Source organism: Falco rusticolus, chromosome 19 (assembly GCF_015220075.1).
Source record: "Falco rusticolus isolate bFalRus1 chromosome 19, bFalRus1.pri, whole genome shotgun sequence".
Taxonomy (NCBI): Eukaryota; Metazoa; Chordata; class Aves; order Falconiformes; family Falconidae; genus Falco; species Falco rusticolus.
In genome coordinates, this window is record NC_051205.1 from 3,500,106 (window position 1) to 3,518,059 (window position 17,954).

The window sequence follows — 17,954 nt, forward strand, 5'->3', positions numbered from 1 at the left end:
TGACCTCAAGCAAGCAATACTTTAATCAGGGGCTGAGACATAAATGGCTTTTTAACATTGAAAGTCCATTGTACATGGGATTGGCTTCAGGTGCCCATTATGAGCTTTTCAATATGTTCAACAAACAAAACTTTGAAATCAGAAATTCTGAGGGTGTTGGGAGATTTTTCTTTTCTGAACTGCAATTCTGATAATGTATATGAAATTACTAGGTCCCAAGATGGTGGTTGGACTACTTTCATTACATTTTCTTCTAGTACTGTAACATTACATGTTTTCCAGAAATAGCAGCTGGCTGTAAGACAGCATCACCCACTCTGCGGATAACTCACGGCCACTCGGTGCCAGGCGGGCAAGTTCTGTTTAATCCACGGTGTCTGGTAGCAGGCTGACACCAGCCAGTGTGTGACCCCTGCCTGTGGAACATGTAAATAGGACCGTGACAGCCTCAAGTTTGAGGCAAGGTAGGGAAAAATCCTAAAATCGGACCTAATGTGGCAGTTTGGGGTTTGCTTTGTAAATGCAGGTGCGTGTTGTGCAGCGATGCTGGCTCTTGCTGGCTGCCTGCAGCTGGGGTAGGCAGGAGGCTTCACAGGGTGCCCGGTGTTCGTTCTTCCACTCGGCTCCCTCCCTTGGGGGGGAGGGGGGGCTGCTGATGGAGAAACTGGTCGATGGAAGCATGGGCTTTTCAGCTGTAGCACAAGTTTGTGTTTCTTATTCTCTCCCTTTAAAGTCTCTTGTCAGCATCTTCTGAGCAGCAGTTCACATTGCACGTTAAATGTGGTCGTGTAGTTAAAAGTACGTTAGTAGCCAAGTAAGGTAACAGGACCATGTGAAAACACAGCAAGGCAATGTGCTCTGTTTTAGGCAAGTTTTCCATTAAAATTGCCCTTCAGAGAAGCAGACTGATGTTACCTTACAGTGCTCCAGTGATTAAGGCTAACACAGTTTTGTTCACCTTTGCTCAAATTTAGGGCAGAATACATTTTGGGAGATCTTTGCTGAAACCAAAGGAACCGCTTGTCTGGTTTCCTCTTTAAAACTGAGGTTCCTTACAAACAGGCAGCAGGTCTGTCTATTGAGCTTCCTCTCAGCAGCTTTTTTTTCTTTTTTTTTTTTTTGTGTTTATTCCCTCACATCTTCAATAGTTTTTTTTATATTTGGGGGGAGGCCTCAAAATATTTATGGAAAGCTTCTTCTGTGTACAGAGATACTGAGTTTTGAATTAACTGTACATGACAGTATTTTTTTCTTATTAAAAATATACTTTATATTTTCTTATTAGCAGCAGTTTCCTGTCTTACAAGTACTTGGGAAACTGATATTGTTCTTCACAAGGAAGCAGGGAGGGATTGGTGTCTTTCTGGTGTTATTTTTTGAAGCTGCGAGGAGGGAAAAAGGCAGCCATCTGTCAAAGTATTTTTCACAGGTTCTGCAAAACCTGGAGAGACCATCTTTTTCGTTAGAGCAGTCCAATGGCAAACTGGGATAAAGGGCCTGTATCCATGACCAGGGCTTCTTCGTAATTAATAGTAAATGTGAAATGTGTTGGGCTCTGCAGCCTACACAAGGAGGAACTCTTGGATCTGATAATGACCTTTCTAACTTTACTTACATGACTTTGCTGTGTCCTAATTCCCACCATGAAAATACAGGTGATGCCTGTGTTGCAGGCTTGTTCAGGCAATTGAATATTTTAGGTTAGCACAAAGTTTGTTTGTCTTGGGGTTTTTTAACATGCAGTTATTAGTGCAGGAGGGGCAATAACAGGTTTTGGAGCTCTTTGTGCTTGTTGCCTAACGGGGCGGTGGTGATCTTTATATAGTGTATTTATATATTTTTGTATATTACATATTTTGTGGGATGTAAATGTCAGGACAGTTGGCCAGCAACTGATGTTATGAATGATGAGTGGAAGTGTTTGGACATAAGGTAGCTGGATTTAGAAGAGAACAGTTGAATAGAGAAAAAGGCTTTTAACTTTCCCATTAGAAATAGTCAGTGCTTGCTTCACCTTCAGCCCCGCAATAGAAAACGGATCGTACCAAGGAGGTTCTTGAAGCTCAGCTTCCATTATCTGGGCTTCACGTGTGCTCCCCACCTGAGCAGGACAGGCAGGTGACGGACTATACCTGACCCTGGGCACCAGGCAGCTGGTGCCCGTGCTGCTGCAGTCGCTGCCGCACTTGCCAGGAGGGTGGGCAGGACACGCTCGCTGTACGTACTCCCACCCACGTACTTCCTGCAAGCTCTTCAGCGTGGAGGCTGTTTCTCTTTTTTCGGGTATATGCCTTGCTGCAGGGCGCTGATCCAGAAGGGGTAGCCCTGGTTGCTGTTGCCATATTAATAATGATAATTGTTTTGGATTTCCAGTTTAAAGGGTAAGCAAATAAACATCTGCTGGGCTTAATATGTAGAGCTAGGCTGCTACAGCATCCACAAGCTGCCCAGTTTGTTGACACACATGCTTTAGTTCATGCCACCTCTCGCTGCTTTTCTCTGCTTCCCCTCCATTTCTCTGGCATCGGCGCATGTTCTATTTTTAAACTGTGCTGTGCTCTGTATTGCGGCATTTCTCTTCCTGAATTATTTATCGGTGTTTGGAGCTGAATGGAGTGTGCTACGTTTTTTCCACTGCTCATTACTGCCCACGTGTCTGTCTTGAGCCATTGACAGTTTTGGTTCATGACAAATCACGCCAGCCTGGGCTTGGAGAGGGGATGGAGGGGACGATGGGGCTTGGTCACAGCCTGTGCCAGTGCAGGATCGTTCAAATCTGTGTTTAATGTTCTCCTTGCTGGGGCAGACAGGGAGTGGATGGTTGCCATGATAACACATCCTCAGCTGAGCCACATTTGAATGGAAGGTCCCTTTTTAAAAAAGAAAAGAAAATTTCTTTTTTACTGCCTGGAGACTGACTTCAGCCTGGGAGGAAGAAACCTCCGTGCATGTGTGTGTGCATGCACATGCAGAGGAGAAGACAACGTCAGAGGCTGTGGGCATGGCTGAGGTTGACTCAAAGCTCCTTGGGGGTGGTGGTGTTTAATTTCTAGTTAGTATAAAATTGTCATTTCTTTTAAATTTAAAACCCTTCTCTGTTCCTCCCTGCCACGTCCAGTGCAGGCACCGTTATCCATCAGAGATGGCAGCACATCCTTTAAAAGGAATGGGTGGGCAAGATGTTTCATCTCAGAAAGGTTTTTCCAGCTATTCACTGAACTTCATTTGCCCCTTCCCCTTTCTTCCTTAAGAGCGTCTCAGTATTTATATTTTCTCCTGCCATCTCTGTCTTTTTTTTTTTTTTTTTTTCCCTCCCGTCTTCTTCTGGCTCTCCTGTATTCTTTTGCCTTTGTTTTGTCCCTCTGAGATGATGGATTTAGCTGCTCTGCATCCCTGCTGCTTCTGGACTTGCTTCCTGATGGAGCTGGGGAGACTGCTGTCCCTCCAGCCGCCAGGAGGAGGGAAACTGGCCGGAGGGAAGAGCTGCCGCCTGGCTTTCCTGCTCGGGGAGGTGCCAGGGAGAGCAGGGACAGCAGCTCTGCCTGCCTCCCCTTGCAGAGGTGGTCCAGAAATGTCTGCAAGTCGAAAATTCACCCGGTGCCATGCTCAGCTCACGCTGGGATGTCTTGCTGGCATGGAGCAAGTGTGTGCTTTCCTGTGTGCTGACTCATTCGGGACATGAGGATTACTGTGTCTTTATGTCCTTGGCACAGAGTGGGGGGAGAGCTGAAGGGGGATAGAATTTAGGGGGTGAGGTGGTCCCAGGAACAGTTGAGCAAGGGACTGGGCAGTGGATGTTTTTAAATGCTGAAGTGCAGCAGGTGCAGCTGCTATGAGCACTGTGGCTTTGAGCGCGCTGTGAAAGTGCAGCTGTGATTACTGCTAAGCTAAATGCTTTAGTCCAACGAAACACAAATCTAGGGCAGTGTGCTTTTTTTTTCTACTAGGCTCCGAAGTGAAGTACTAATTCTCCTTACAATCTAATTTCCAAATTCTTCTCTTTTAGGCCAAGTAAGCTTCTTAAAGCATTCTTGTATCATTTCTCTTCATTTCGGGAGCTCCCCCCCTGTCCTCACATTGGTTTTGGGTCCCGGGTGTGTAAGAGTAGCAGGTGCCTTTACTTTGTGTCATGCAACACTTGGAGTGACACTGATTCCCAGCAGCAGGGTGAGCTGAGGACAGGGTGGGACAGGGCTTGACTCTTGGGTCTGCTTCTTTGGGCATAAGCCAATTGTCTCTTTTCTGGTAGTAGAAGCCATTCAAAGTTCCTGATGGCCTGGGTTTCTCTGCCCTCCTCAGAATTTCATCCACCTCAACAACTCTTGACTTTTGAAAGTGGAGTCTTCACTGTGCAGGTACTATTTTATTTTTTTCCTTCAATCTACCCTTTGTCTGTTTGCTGTGGCCTCTTCTGAGGAGACCTTGGGCCAGGTAAGAAAAACATGCTAATTGTAGGACTTGCATGGAGAGATCTTTCAGGTGGTCATGGTCTTGATGAGGAATCCTGGCTGTTCTCCCTCTTTTCTATTTGTGTTCCCAATGGAAAAGGATGAGTAAGACCAGACTATCCTCCCTTCAGCCCCAGCTGTGGGGATTCTGCTGGTCTCCTGCTTTCAGCTTTTCCATGGGTGCCTGCTCTCATTCTGGATGTTCATGGGGCTTTTTCTCTGGGGACGTGTTAGGGTAGGTAGCTCCCAGCAGCATGGTGCTGCAGTTCTCATCCTTCCTGCTTCCTGATGCCAAGCACAAAGAAGTCTTTCTGCTGCATGTGCACTCCTGCAAAACAAAACGAGCCTGTGGCCTGGAGAACTGAAGAGAGATTTTTGACTTGCCATGTGTGGTGGTTATTATTAAGAGTGTTCCTTAGCTCAGATACTTGGCGTATACCTGGCAGCACCCTGAAGTTGAGTCACATTAGGCAGCAAAATCTCCCCTGCAGTCTGCAGGCTCATGATGTCCTTGGACGTGTATTCTCTCTGGAGAGTGTGTTTCTACCTGTGCACTTTAGTAATTAACAATAGCTTGCAGCCTGCTGCAGGATGCAGTGAGCAAGGTCAGTTCCAGCCCAAAGAACAGGCCATGATGGAGTTCTCTAGCTGCTTGAGGATTGCTTTCTCTTCCTCATCCCCAGAGATGCTATGGTAGCTGAGGCCAGCAGAAGTGAGAGCCTTGGTGTTTGACATGCCTGCAACAAGGAGTCTGTCCCAGATTCGTGTTTGCATTTCTCCCCCTTTTCTAAGAGGAGAGGCGAGTTTTCTGGTTTGGGTGGATAAATTAATGCATGTAAGTCTATTGGTAACGCTCTTCCGTCTTTCCAGCCACTGTAGATGTCTGCTGCAGGCTGCCTGGTATGTGCCTGTCATGTGGGGGAGCCCAGTCCAGGGCCGGTGATGGGGGTTTGTTTGTACCGGTGCCGTTCCACCAGTTTGAAGTCGCAAGTGTTGACTTCTTTTTTTCTCCCCTTCTGATGGGATTATATCCACTACGGAATTGACATGTCTTCTCTCAACAGAAGCTGGGCTGGGCAAATTAGAGCCTAGGCTCATTTGATACATCTGCCAGGGAAGGAGGAAATGTGTCTTGTCGCTTTTTTTCTTTGTTTGCTCTGCGATACCACTGTGTTAGGCCTAGGCAGCTTCCTTGCAGGCTGGGAGCACAGACAATACCTAGAGCTGCTGCATCTTTCCTGTGCCCCGCTTTCACTGACCTAGTTTCATTGTGTGCGTGCACACATGCGTGATGCCTAAGCGAATGGCTCTCAGGTGTGAAAGGCAGGAGCCCTCTCTGTAGAGCTTTGTCCAGGCTGCTGGTGGGGCTGACTCACTCCTCTTCCTCCTCCTCCCCCTGCCCAGGATTTACTGTCTACCCATCTAAGGAGAAAGATGCAGCTTAGGAAATCCTCTCATGTGTGCTCCCTGAAGATGAAATGCTGCCGACTCATAGTGATAATGGGCAGTGGTTTTTGAAAGAGCTGGACAAGCCTGCAGGAGGTGGCATCTATGCTGTTTAGGGCAGGTGCTTGTGTCCTAGGGCTGGAAGGTTTTCTCACTAGAAATTGTCCTTGCTGAGCCACCTGCCAGGCATCTAAGTGCTAGAGACCAGGTTTGCAGGCTCAGGTTATGGAGTATCTTTTCCTTCTGCTATAATGTTAGTGTTAAGAACTGACAGTGATGTTTCGACAGAGGGTCCTAAACTGATTGTATGTTCTTGCTTGCTTAACGTGCTCTGCCAGCCAGGCATCTGAAAATGGGAAGATCTGGTAAAAGGGAAGAGCAGCATCTAAACTTCCCTCCTTTTATAGTACTTATCTTGCCACTGCAGGGCTCTGGAGTAGAGGGCACCAGCAACTGTCCTTAAGGATCCTGAGTTGAAATGCAGCAGACTACAGAGGCTCCTTAGCAAAATAAAGCTCTGCGTGTTTCACTAGGTGTTGTGGAGATTTTAAGGTGCTCTCTGTGTGGAGCAAAGATCCTTGACCTGGGCAAGGCATGCTGGAGCACTGCTCCTGGACCTGAACTCCTCTGTCTCTTTCTGTTGCTTCTTCATTTGCAAAGTAGCTGCCAGAGCTTCTTCAGGGCGCACAACTCCAGGTTTGAAACTCCAGGGGCCTGCCTGGGTGCCAGGAAAAAACAAACCCAAAATAGATGGAAAAACCCTTATGCCGAGTTGTTAACCTAATCTCTATGAGATAATCTTGTAGCTTTGCTGAGTTCAGCTGCTGCATGTGCTCGGAGTGAGTCCCTGCTTTCTGCCAGGGGGACGTGAATGCCCAGGCTGACTTTGCTGAGCAATCTGTGGAGCTGTTGCGAACGCAGTCACTTGCCACCTCTCGGGGGTCTCTGTGCAGTGGACTGAGAAACTGTCATAGCAGAGCCCATGAGCTCAGCTCAAGGCCCTCATCCTACATGTTTGCTCTGCTCTGACAGTAGTGACTGTTTCTCAGAGAGCTTGGGAGATCATGCTGCAGTTTCCTTGGGCAGGCCTTCATTTTAAAAGTTATCTGCAGAATGGGGAGGGGAGAACTTGAAGTGGCCAGAAATTGGAGGCATAAAAGGAACTTGCAAGGAAGGCAGATCCAGTTCACCTTCTGATGGGGAAGTTTCACGTAACATCCATGAAGCCTTTGCATTCAGCCAATGTGGGGGTCAATTAATTGTGGCCCTCCACTTGAAAACACTGGCATAGCGTTGCAAGTGGCATTCATCTTGTTACTCCCTACCTGTCATTCCTTTCTCTCCAGTTCTTTAGCCATGGGACCCCCTCCTCAAATCAGTACTGGTGCAGACAGAAGCAAGGAGCTGTTTATTGCTGCCAGGATCACAGCAGCCTCAGCAGGGAGAGGAGGACAGCTGGCCAGGAGCATTCACCTGCTTTCTGCATGGGGAAGACATTCTTGATTCAGAAGGCTTTGAAGCAGGTTAAGACAGAAGCCCGTGCATACGTTTAAGTCCTTTGCAGAGCAGGGCTGCTTTACAAACTTGAACCTCAGTTTGTCATGGAGCTGAAACGTACTCCGGTTTCTGTTGTCTGTCTCCTAGCTTTAAAACCTTTATTGGACCGCTTCTTTTGCGTAGCAATGGATCATTTAGAAGAAACTGCATCAACTTGGCAAAAGTGGTAAATCCAAGTCCTGAAGAGGCTTTACAAGCACAGCACTACACTATTCGCAATGGATGCGGTCAAAGCTGTGTTTCTCAACCTTTTCGCAACTGTCTCCCTTCAGCCTTTCCATCTCCTTGAGGCCAACGTTTACCCTGCCTTCTCATCTTCACCTCCTTTCTCTTCAAAGCTTTTGTCTGCAGACAGCTGCTCTGTAAGCCCTGCTGCCCCTTGCTCTGCTGCCAGCCCCAGCACTGCCAGAGCTCAGCCTGAGCAAGGAGCCTCCTCAAGAGCAGCTGCTGACTGAGCTGATCATGTTTGAAGTCAGCACTGGCCCCGCAAGAGTGTGTTCTCTTCAATTCTGGCTGCACCTTGCCTGGGATGGGCTCCTGCCCAGCAGGAACCATGGGCGCTGAAGGAGAGTGAAGCTTGCCTGCTGTTCACCAGCATTTAGAGTTGTAGTTGGAAGATCTCTGTAATCCAACAAGAAGCAACTTCTGAGCCTGGTGAGGGACAGGATGTGCTTGTGATCGATCACGGAGGCTGCCTGTGCATGAAGCTCAGCCAGGCTGCCTTGGGCGCTTCAGAGAAAGCTTTAGGATATGGAGAGGAGACTTTGTCACAGGCTGTGTGCCTGTAGAGTTGCCAGGTCTGGGATGGAAAACACCCTTCTGGGGAAAATTTAAGCAGTTGAGAGGTTTAAAACTTCTCTGAGGCCATTTGCATTTCTTGTTTCCTGTCTCTGTATTTAATCGCTAATAAATGAGCAAGAAAAAAAATAACCAAATTGAAATGAAATCATAAACGAACTGACCCCTTGGAAACATGACAGCAACAATGACAGGAGCGAAACAAGGCTGCCTGTGACCTACCTTGGCATTTGTAGGGCATTCCACAGAGTGTAGTCCATGCACTTGAATTCTTCTGGAAGATGCTGTTGTTTACTGTGGTATCTCATCTTTGCTTCTACATTTACTTTGTGTTGCTCCAGTGCCGTGCCTGGCAGGGGAAGGATGCTGTGTCTTTAAAGCCTTCTCAGGGCTGTGCAGAGGCAGTTCCATTGAAGTATTTGAATGAGAGCAGGAGGGGGGGTGTGCATGTGGCTATTGGCAGAGCTTTCTATGACATCCCTCTGAACAGCTGGGCTCTGCTTTGCTTCAGAGCCGCTTGTCAGAGCAATTAGCTTGCTGTAGCAGCAGCAAAGATCTCTAGCATTTTATTCAGGGTTGAGAGCTGGCGGTGCCTTTTAAGAAGCAATATTATCTTGGCAAAATTCCTCTTGAACTGGTTGTGGCAATGAAGTCTCCATTGAAATCGGGAAACAGATGACCTGCTGAGAGTGCAAAACCACCACGGTGAGTTTATTTTTAGAATAAGTCTTCAATTATTTTGGGCTTGAGAAAGATTGACCAGAGACTTTTCTTTTCCTTTCCCTATACCCCCACTATGCAAAATACAGTATAGGTATAAATGCGAGCGAGTGTTTCAGGGATGGGGACCTGACATCATTCCTCTCTGGTAAGTGACAGGATTTCTGCTGCTTGATGGGGTTAATTTAAAATGGTGCTCTACTAAAATGAATATGTTGCTCTGTGATCTCATTCAAGACGTGAAAGTGTGAGATGAGCTTTCTCCTTCCTCTTTTTGTGATGCCGGGGATGCACCTAAGGGAGACAGGGGAATCCCCGATAAGCATACTGTACTCTTCCATGTCATTAAGGAGTTCCCCGTGACAGTCTCATGGGTCCTCCTTGTGTCTTTGCTTGGTGTTTATGCAGCTTGGTCCTTATGCAGCTTGGTCCTGGGTAGTTTCTGTTTATTTTGCAAATACAAAATACTCCCTGCTTTTCTGTTGGGTTATGCATTAAAGGGTATACTTCTTTGAAGCTGGCTAGTTGATGAGAAATGTTGACTAGCTAATTGGCTATGTGCCATGTGATGTTTTCAGGTTAGCTTATGCAGTTTGGCATTCCATAGAGCTATATTAACCCCATTTTTTAATTATTCTAAACTTATCACTGAATTGGGTTTGGTTTTAATGGAATCGGGACTTTGGATTGCCTTTACCTCCTTCTCACACACATTCATCATCCAGTCTTGCCTAAAAACAAGGTACTGGAACTGATGCTCCCTTCATTTGAGGTTTAGTGCTAGGAGCTGTTAATCTTGGGTTTGAGGTGTTAGCTGGTTGCTGCAGGATCTTCATTCAGGTGCATTGGACCTGGTTCCCTTCCCCTTCATGTCTTTAAAATGCTTATTTAAACTGGAAGCATCACCTGTGTCTTGAGGCTCTGTAAACAGCAGCCACAGCTGCTGCAGTGAACGGTGAGCACTTCAGCAGGTGAAGGCTGAGTTCGTCTTGCTGAAAGCTGTGGGAAAGTGGGGAGGGGGATACCATACCCACTTCAGACTGCCCCTTCACTGCCCAAGTCCAACTTTTGCAGCTGGCAGCCAAAAGATGAAGTTGGTGCATTTTTTTTTTCTTTTAATCATCATTCCCTGCCTTGGTCAATGGTCAAATCAGTTTCTGGATCCCACCTGGAAAACAGCCACAGTGTCTTGTATTTGCTGTGTGCCCCTTTGGCTACTTAGTGTGTCAAGTGGCTCGGTGTCTTCTGCCAGCATGGTGAGAAGCAGGAACATCAGCTCTAAAACAGAAAGAGGGATATAGATAGCAGCCCTACTTTTTGCCTTCCTTTCAGGGAGGTTTGCCAGGAGCTGGAATGCTTTGGGTCTGATTAAAGTTTGAGGAATTGCTTTGCCAGCTCAGGTCAGCTCAGGAATGGTAAGCTGGACTGGGGAATACCTTGCTCCCTCAGCCAGCTTTTTAGTGTTTGTGCTCATGCTTCGACTGGCACCAGCACAGCGCAAGCGAAATGTGCCAGCAAGAGGGTAAAAGCTGTTCTTAATGTGCTTTTTTCCTGAGCCTGGTTGCTACCTCTGTATCTGCCAGTGTCTCCTCCCTGATGTGTTATTTCGTTACAGATGGGTTGAGGTGGAAGGAATTCTGCTCGGGGGGCTCTGAAAGAATTAAGATGTTTGTTGGTGGGAACTGTGCCAGGGTTTTCCTCTGAGCCATGGAAGGGTTAACAAAAGTTCCTGTTCAATGCTGTCCTATTGCATCTTGACACTGTAGAAAGTAGGTGGATAATTCCTTGCTAGCTTTTCAGGAAACCCCTGTGGTGGACAGCCCTCATTAATTGTTGCTGGGAAACTGCTTTGACGTCACAGAGCAGTTCCCTGGTCTTTGGATGAATACAGGAATAGCTCGTGATGGGGAAGGGAAAACTGATGTGAAATGGAGAAGGGAACTCTCTGACGGAGAGGTTCTCATCTCGGGTTTATCTTTTCTTTCTCCCACCATTCTGCTTAGGGACCCTCAGAGGAACTGTCCACAAAAATTTCCAGCGCTGTGTTTGGACCGAACTTAAGCCCTTCTTTCTCAAGAACCGTTTATAGTGATGGCTTCTGTGATCCTTTCGCTTCTTAACTATTGGCTGGTTTGGTGTTTTTTCTCCCCTAGATTTTGTAAGCAAGGGGTGAGAGGGTTCTCACTTGGCTTCTGCAGCCCCTAAAATAAAAGGGAAAGAGAACAGCATTGCTGTTCTGTTGGTTTGGTTTTAATGTCAAACAAACAATAACCTTTTAGACCAACAGAGGGGAGAGCAGGAGGACTGAAGATGGCTGCTCTTGCTGTGAACTTCAGGCTAAGAGAACTTTTAAGCCTGACCTGTTTAAACCCATTTTCTTTAGTATCATTTGAACTCCCCTTCTTTGCAAGCCCTCCAGTGGGTTTTGTGCAATAGGTTCCTTTCTCCTACTGTTGTCCTGTCTGTCCAACCTGTCAGCTTCTTGGAGGCATGTAGAGCTGTGGGCATCTAAACTGTAGCAGGAATTCTCTGCATCTCCTTTTCCATGCCTGCAAAATAGGTGTAAGCAAAGTTTACCCATCCAGTTCAAGTGCTTAAGAGATTTTTGTACCCAGAAGTGCTGTAAAGCGGCAAAGAATGTACTGGGCTGCTGGTCGAGCCAGCAAGGGCACCAAGGGGCTTGAAGTGCAAGTGAGCTGGCTTGCAGAGAGCTGATATCAAGGTGCCTTAGTGATGAGACAGACAATGCACCACTGTTGATGCTGAACAGGCACTGCAAACAGAACTCCATTCTCCTTTGCTTGTCAGGTTTCTTGAGCATAAAAGCTATTCCAATGCACGGTGCCATAACAGTCAATAACAGATGCATTATTTTAAATTGATTTCTAATGATTTGTCGTGGTTGCTCACTTGCATCTTCATGTGATACCTCCATCCACACACCATTTCCTCCTCGGGATGCATATAAAAAGGAAACATGCATCAAAAGTCAAGCAGTAAGCCTAGTCGGGGTGGGGAGGAGGCTTTCAGCGGGATCTGGGATCTTTACAGCCTCTGGCTTTGGTGCTGAACTGCATTATCTTCCCCAGGAGATCTCCAGCATGCCTGAATCCAATGATTGCCTTCTTTCTGTCATCAACTTTTCACAGCAGAAATGAGATGGGAGCTCTGATCTTGCATAGCATGTAGGTTGCTTTGGGAGCAAAACAAAAGGACCTGAATATGCAGGCAGTCAAGCTGGATTCTCTGAACACATCGGTCAACTCTACGTGGAAGTTTCCTGTCAGGCATATGGCAACTCTTCCTGCTGCTTCTACGCTCAATCAGCAGTTTTCATGTATAGGGGAGAAAAAGCAACACAGTCTTCCTTTGTCATTTTGCTGGTTTCCTTTGGTTGTGAGCCCCCGAATCCCACAGCTGACTCGTGATGGCAGCTGACTGGATGGTGCAGTGGATGTTGCCACCTTTATATTCCTGGCAAATGAACAGAATCTGTTACTTCACTGACATGTCATTCATCCCCTCCATGTTGGTTCATGTGGCAAGGATGTTTCCATGTATGACACCTGGGGGTGGCAGGACATGCTGGGTATGCTGGGATACCCTCTTAATTGTAGTAGGCATCCTTCCTTGGTTTGATACTTACTCCCATTCTGAAGGATCAGGGCTCAGTTAGGAATGGAAGTTACCTCATTTGCTACTGAAATTCAGCCACCTCTGATGTGAAAGCTACCAATTTAAGTCCCACAAAAAGAACAATATGGCCTTTGGGGCAAGAAGCAAAGACCTGTCTTGAGTGGGAATATCTGCAGTCTGGAGGGGGAAGGAAATTAATTGGTCTGCTTTGAATTTTTATATGCAGAGACAAGTGCAAATGTTCTACTATGAGCTTTTCTTTCCTTCTACAAGAGGCTGGATCTCAACACAACAGGCACCAGCTTAAAAACTACAGAATCTCCTGCAGAGCACGTGGAGTCATTGGGTAGGTAGCTGGGCATATTTGTTTCAGGCATTGGTTCAACAGCATCTTCTGTTTTCTTCCCTTGCAAGGAAGAACAAACACCTCTTCCACTCCTAAAAGGAATTCTGCCTTGCATGTGCTGCCCAGGGCACTGCATTGCTTAACTTTTAAGATCTGATGAAGTTTCTGTCTTAGGCCCAGATGTCGTTCTTCCCATCCTGTATGAGGAGGGCCTTGTTCTTGTGTTGATGATGAAATGAAAAGTAATCATGACTTGAGTTGAAGTGGTGTTTTCCCGATTGTCTGGTGCAGTGGAACTCACATGGTGGAACCCTCCTCCTGCCTGGAGTCCGTCTGTGTGGCAGGCAATTACCTCTGCTGTGTGCTCCCTTCACAACAGCTGCTCTGCCTCGTGTCTTTTCATTTAAGTGGTGCTTTTTGTTTTATCTTCTGCTGAAATACTAATTTTCAGTGAAAACTATTCCATTGTGTCTAGGCAAGATGTGTTGTTTTAATAGCAATTCTCAGACTGCAGTAATGTAGATGTTTACCCATCCCCAGGGTGCTGTGGTCCCAAAAGCTTTGACTAGGGAGGCCCTGCTGCATTGCTGTCGCTACCATGCCTGCCTAGGGGCTGCGGTGCTGGTGTTCCTTGGATGAACCAAGATCCTTAGATAGAGCAGGTAGTTCACAAAGGTGAGGGAAGATAACCTGCCCCAAGGAGGTGGCAGTCTGCTCGTGAGAACGCGTGCGGTTTGTCAAATGAGTCTTCAACATTGACTCATCCTTCCCAAGGCAGTGCTGGAAAGGCCCCAGTACGAGGTACTACAGCGGTACTACAGCGCGTGTCCTGCCCGCCGCCTTCCAAGGGGCTGGACTTGCTGTTACAGTAGAGGTCTGGATGGAAACCCTGAGCTGCATTCAGGAGGAAATGGCAAGCTGTTAATGCTGTTGGTTTTGAAGCCCATGGGCAAACCATGCTGTATCTTTTTTATTCTCTCTTCCCTCAGATGCCAGCACACCTTTATTGTTCTGGCATGTTTGACTCCTGTGTATCACATGAAGATGACTTTGGCAGTCATGGCACCACTTGTGTCACACTCTTGGAGTACGGTGATAGCGTTGACGCCTATCCTGATTTCAGTGCTTGTGTTGATTGAGGGAGGTAACAAATTAACTGATTCCCACCCCCCCCTCCCCAAAATTGTCTTGTGGTTTGACATGTTCTACATAATGAAGTCCACACACGTACCACATAACTGAGTACTGCTGCCGTGGTGGTAATTCAAATGTTTGCTGTAAACGGCACAACAGTCAGTAGGTTGTTAACAGGGCTGACTGCACCTGTACTAGTGAACAGCCTTTTTAAAAGTATGTAAAATGAAGAAGAGCTCTAGGATTACATTGCTTACTCAGGCTCCAGTTCCTACCCTGAGCCAGAGATGCAGAGGCACACCGTGGCCACTACAGCTAGGCCGTTGCAGACACTGGCCTCTTCCTAGGGGTTATGGCTGGTGGAACGGGCCCGGTAGCCCCTGAGCTTAAGCCCCTCAAACCCCAAGTGGGCAGCGGCTGAGAGGTGCAGAGACGGGTCCCTCTGAAAGGGTTCTTGTAGCAGCCCTGCCATACAGCACAGGTGTTGGTGAACACAAGGAGAGCCACTAGCGCCTTAAGCTGCGGCAGGCATTTGCCCAGCAAATGTGAAGTAGGGCTTGATATGGTGGCTTTCCTCAGTGGTGGATGAAGGCGGTTTAACTGATGTTGTCTTACCCTCCTTGGAATTCTTTGGAAGGAACATGTTGGAGGCCTCCTGATGCTGCGCAGAATTAACTTAGAGGGCTTTCTCTCTCACCTGCATTTCCTGTCTCCTTGTTCATGTACGGTGATTTCCCCTCTTTCCACCTGAAGTCGAGCCCTTCTATCAGCATCATAATTTCACCTCTTTGATGTAATGTGGGGGTGGAGATTAAGATTTGAAGCAATGACTAAGCACTGGGAGCCTATGCACTGTGCAGTCAAATACAGCTGGCCTTCTGTTGGGGGGGGCGGGTTTGCTAGGTTTTGTAGGAACTGTACGGTAGTGAGAAATTCAATCCCTGTCTTCAGCTGCTAATAAAAAAAAAGCAATGGAGAGAATTCAGGAGAGGTTGCTTCGTTGGCTGAGACAGTTGCAGCTTATGAGTGTTTCTGAGTAAGGTTTCAGGACTTTGTCACTGAACTGGGTGCTTGTTCTAGCTAGAGCTGTTGCTTCTGATAGGGAGCTGGTTTCTCCAACAGGAGGAAAGGGGAGCATGCTCGAAAGGCTTTTTTTACCTGTTATTCTCAAGATGAGCTGCAGACTTTTTATGAGATGCTGAGGATGCCCCAGTCAGCAGTGTGGCTGCAGGCAGCTTACGTTTTGCAGAGCAGATTGGGAGCCCGAACGGAGCCTGGGAGGAAGATGTTTCAGGAGCTACATGGCCTTTGTTGGTCCTACTAGCAAAGCCTTTCACTACAGCCTCTTGTTGCATCTGGTAGTTGTCCTTTAATATAGCAAAAATTTTACCAGCTGCTATGCCCTGGCAGAAAAGGAGAAGACAAAAGCCTCTCTGAAGATATCTCAGTATAGAGAGAGAACACTGTGCTGCCTGACTTAGTAGAACTGAGGAGGCTTTAATGCCTTGAATTTGCAACACCCTCTCCACCTCACCGCCTCCACTTTTTCCTGTGAAAACCTTTTTCCACAGCAGACGCTGTGCTCTGGAAGGGGAGCGAGGAGGGGGAATCTAAATCACCCCCCAAACTTGTCTGGTTGCTCCTAGTGATAGAGCCTGTTGCCATGGAACTGTGATTCCCATTGGTTGACCTGGAAGCCAATGAGCAAATTGTTCGTGAGAACATCATCATTTAACCTTGCAGGAGGTACTTAATCAGTGATATATGATGCTAATACTAAAGCCTTACACAGAGGGGTGAAGTGAAACACGCAGATGCTGGGAAAAGGCCACTGCTTTCCCCTTTCCCTCTTAAGAGGCTGTTTTGTTGGTTTTAATTACCAGTTGCACCAGCAAACCTCCTTGGGCTGGGCCAGCACTTCCCACCCAGTTCTCCTCCCAGTGCTCAGAACTGACTTTGGTTGTCCATCAGAGCAGTGTGGTGGGGACCGTCCTGCCTGCCAGTGAATCACCAGCCTTGGGATGTTTATTTCTGAGCCCTCGGAGCACTTTAACTCTGCTCGTCATGTGATTGGATGTATTTTGTTTCTAAGTATGCTCTCTTTATATTTTATAACCAGCCTGAGGATGGAGAGAGCTGCTGCTGTTATGGCTGTATCAGGGTTTCTCCTTGGCAGTGAGGCTCTGCAGCTTCTTTGTAGTGAAAACTCTGTTCCATTAACATTGATGACCTGGGCCAAGTCTGATAAGATTTTTACTCTGCCCTGTTGAGTGCCTTTTGGCATGCGTCTTGGAAAGCAAAAAAAGAATTGGTTAATAACCAAGGGAGGAGATGGTAGGGAAGTGAGTTGAGATTCTTGTCTTTGAAGAAAACTGTGAAGCCTGGTGAAGAAGGCTGTAAGCATGCAAACTTGCTCCTGTGGTCAGGGCTTGGACAGGGATGGAGAAACTGCAGCCCGCTCACACTTGTTGCCTTTCTGCCTGAAAACTGAGAGGTAGCGTTAAGCTTGCAGGGTGGGATGAGCTACCTCAGATACCTCTATCCTACGGCAACAGAAGAGCGTGCATGTAGGCAGCTACAGCCAAGCAGCCATATGTCTCCTTTGCACCCTCATTTAGCTCACAGGAGTGTGTCTGTACTCTGAGAAACAAGGGCAGGAGGAGAGTGTATTTAGCAGTAGGCTTCCTGCCTTTCCCAGGTTTGCTAGCTGTAAATGCAGAAGTTTCTTGCTTTTATTCCCTGCCTAAGCAGAGGCAGCTGCTGCCTGCATTGTCATGGCTCGGCAGCTGCAAATTGTATGTCCCAAGAAGGCGGCAGGGGTGGAATTTGATGCTCCTCTTTCAGGTGAAGAGGAGGATGTGAGTCCATCCTGGCCACCTCTTCACCTGGCCCTTGGCCAGCACACACAACGCCTTCACACTGCCACTGCCTTGACTGGCCTGTTTACTTTGCCAGCCTCCAGACCTGAACCAAAAAGTCAATGGCAGCTCACCCACATCCTGTTGCTCCGTTACTCTCTTTTTCTGACACAGATTTTGTGGCTTCTCTAATGTTGCATCTATGTAATCTTCTCATCTCCCTGGCAAGGCACAGCTCAATCCCACCCACCCCACCAAGTCCTCTGAACTTCCACTTTCTCTGCAAGCCGCTGTCTGTCACAGCAGATCATGTCTGCCACCCCCTCGCTGCATCCCACGTCTGTCCTGGGGGAGCAAGGCTGATTCATTCATACGGAAAGGAAACCTCCTCTCGAAAGCATTGCTATTGAGAAGCACTAGCAGTGCACATATCTGCTTTAAATTTTAGGTGCAGGGAAATATCCTGGAGGACTGCTGTCAGGGGTGGAGGCTTTATCAGGAGGGGCAGCCTACAAATGTCAATTCATTGGCTCAGAGTTGTCTTTTCTGCAAGAAGGAGAGGGGAAAAATTATCGTATTCCCCTTGTTGTGATGCCGAAAAATTATCATTGTGGTGCCGAAGTTACATTGCAGTATGATGAGAAAAGATCCTGTTAACCCTTCTTAAATCTGACTGAGGTGCTTGGCTTGTTGGGGTAAAAACTTGTTACAGGGTGGCCGCTGCAAAGAGAATGAGCTGTACAAAACCTGCTCCTTTGTTTTAGTGCAGAAATTCCCCCTTTAGATGTGTCATGCGTGCGTTTCAGGTGCCACCTCCTGCCTCCCTTGCCCAAATCTGCTACAGATCCTCCTGACATGTTCACAAGCTGGCTGCAAGGCTGGAGCAGTTTCCTGCAGCGTGGAATATTTTGGGGAGGAGGGAGGCAGAGTTTACCAACTTCACCCCATGCATAGTACAGACTCCCACTAAGTAGGCTTGTGTGCAAGTCAAGCAAGTGCTCCTTCTTCCTT

The 17,954-nt window shown here is 47.3% G+C and overlaps 1 protein-coding gene across 14 annotated transcripts in view; it reads left to right on the forward strand.

The window, feature by feature from the left end:
• Positions 1–17,954, forward strand: part of R3HDM2 (R3H domain containing 2) — a 60,719-nt gene that overhangs the window by 13,267 nt on the left and 29,498 nt on the right. For 2 of the 14 annotated variants that reach the window (XM_037370891.1, XM_037370895.1), the window contains exon 1: positions 12,825–12,951. The exons of 3 other annotated variants lie outside the window; for them this stretch is intronic. In XM_037370891.1, coding sequence (XP_037226788.1) covers positions 12,854–12,951 — 98 coding nt within the window. In that variant the 5' untranslated portion in view covers positions 12,825–12,853. Of the gene's footprint in view, positions 1–4,214; positions 9,118–12,824; positions 12,952–17,954 lie in introns of those variants that run through there. 9 more of the 14 variants (XM_037370894.1, XM_037370892.1, XM_037370900.1 and 6 more) reach the window with 8 other exon arrangements.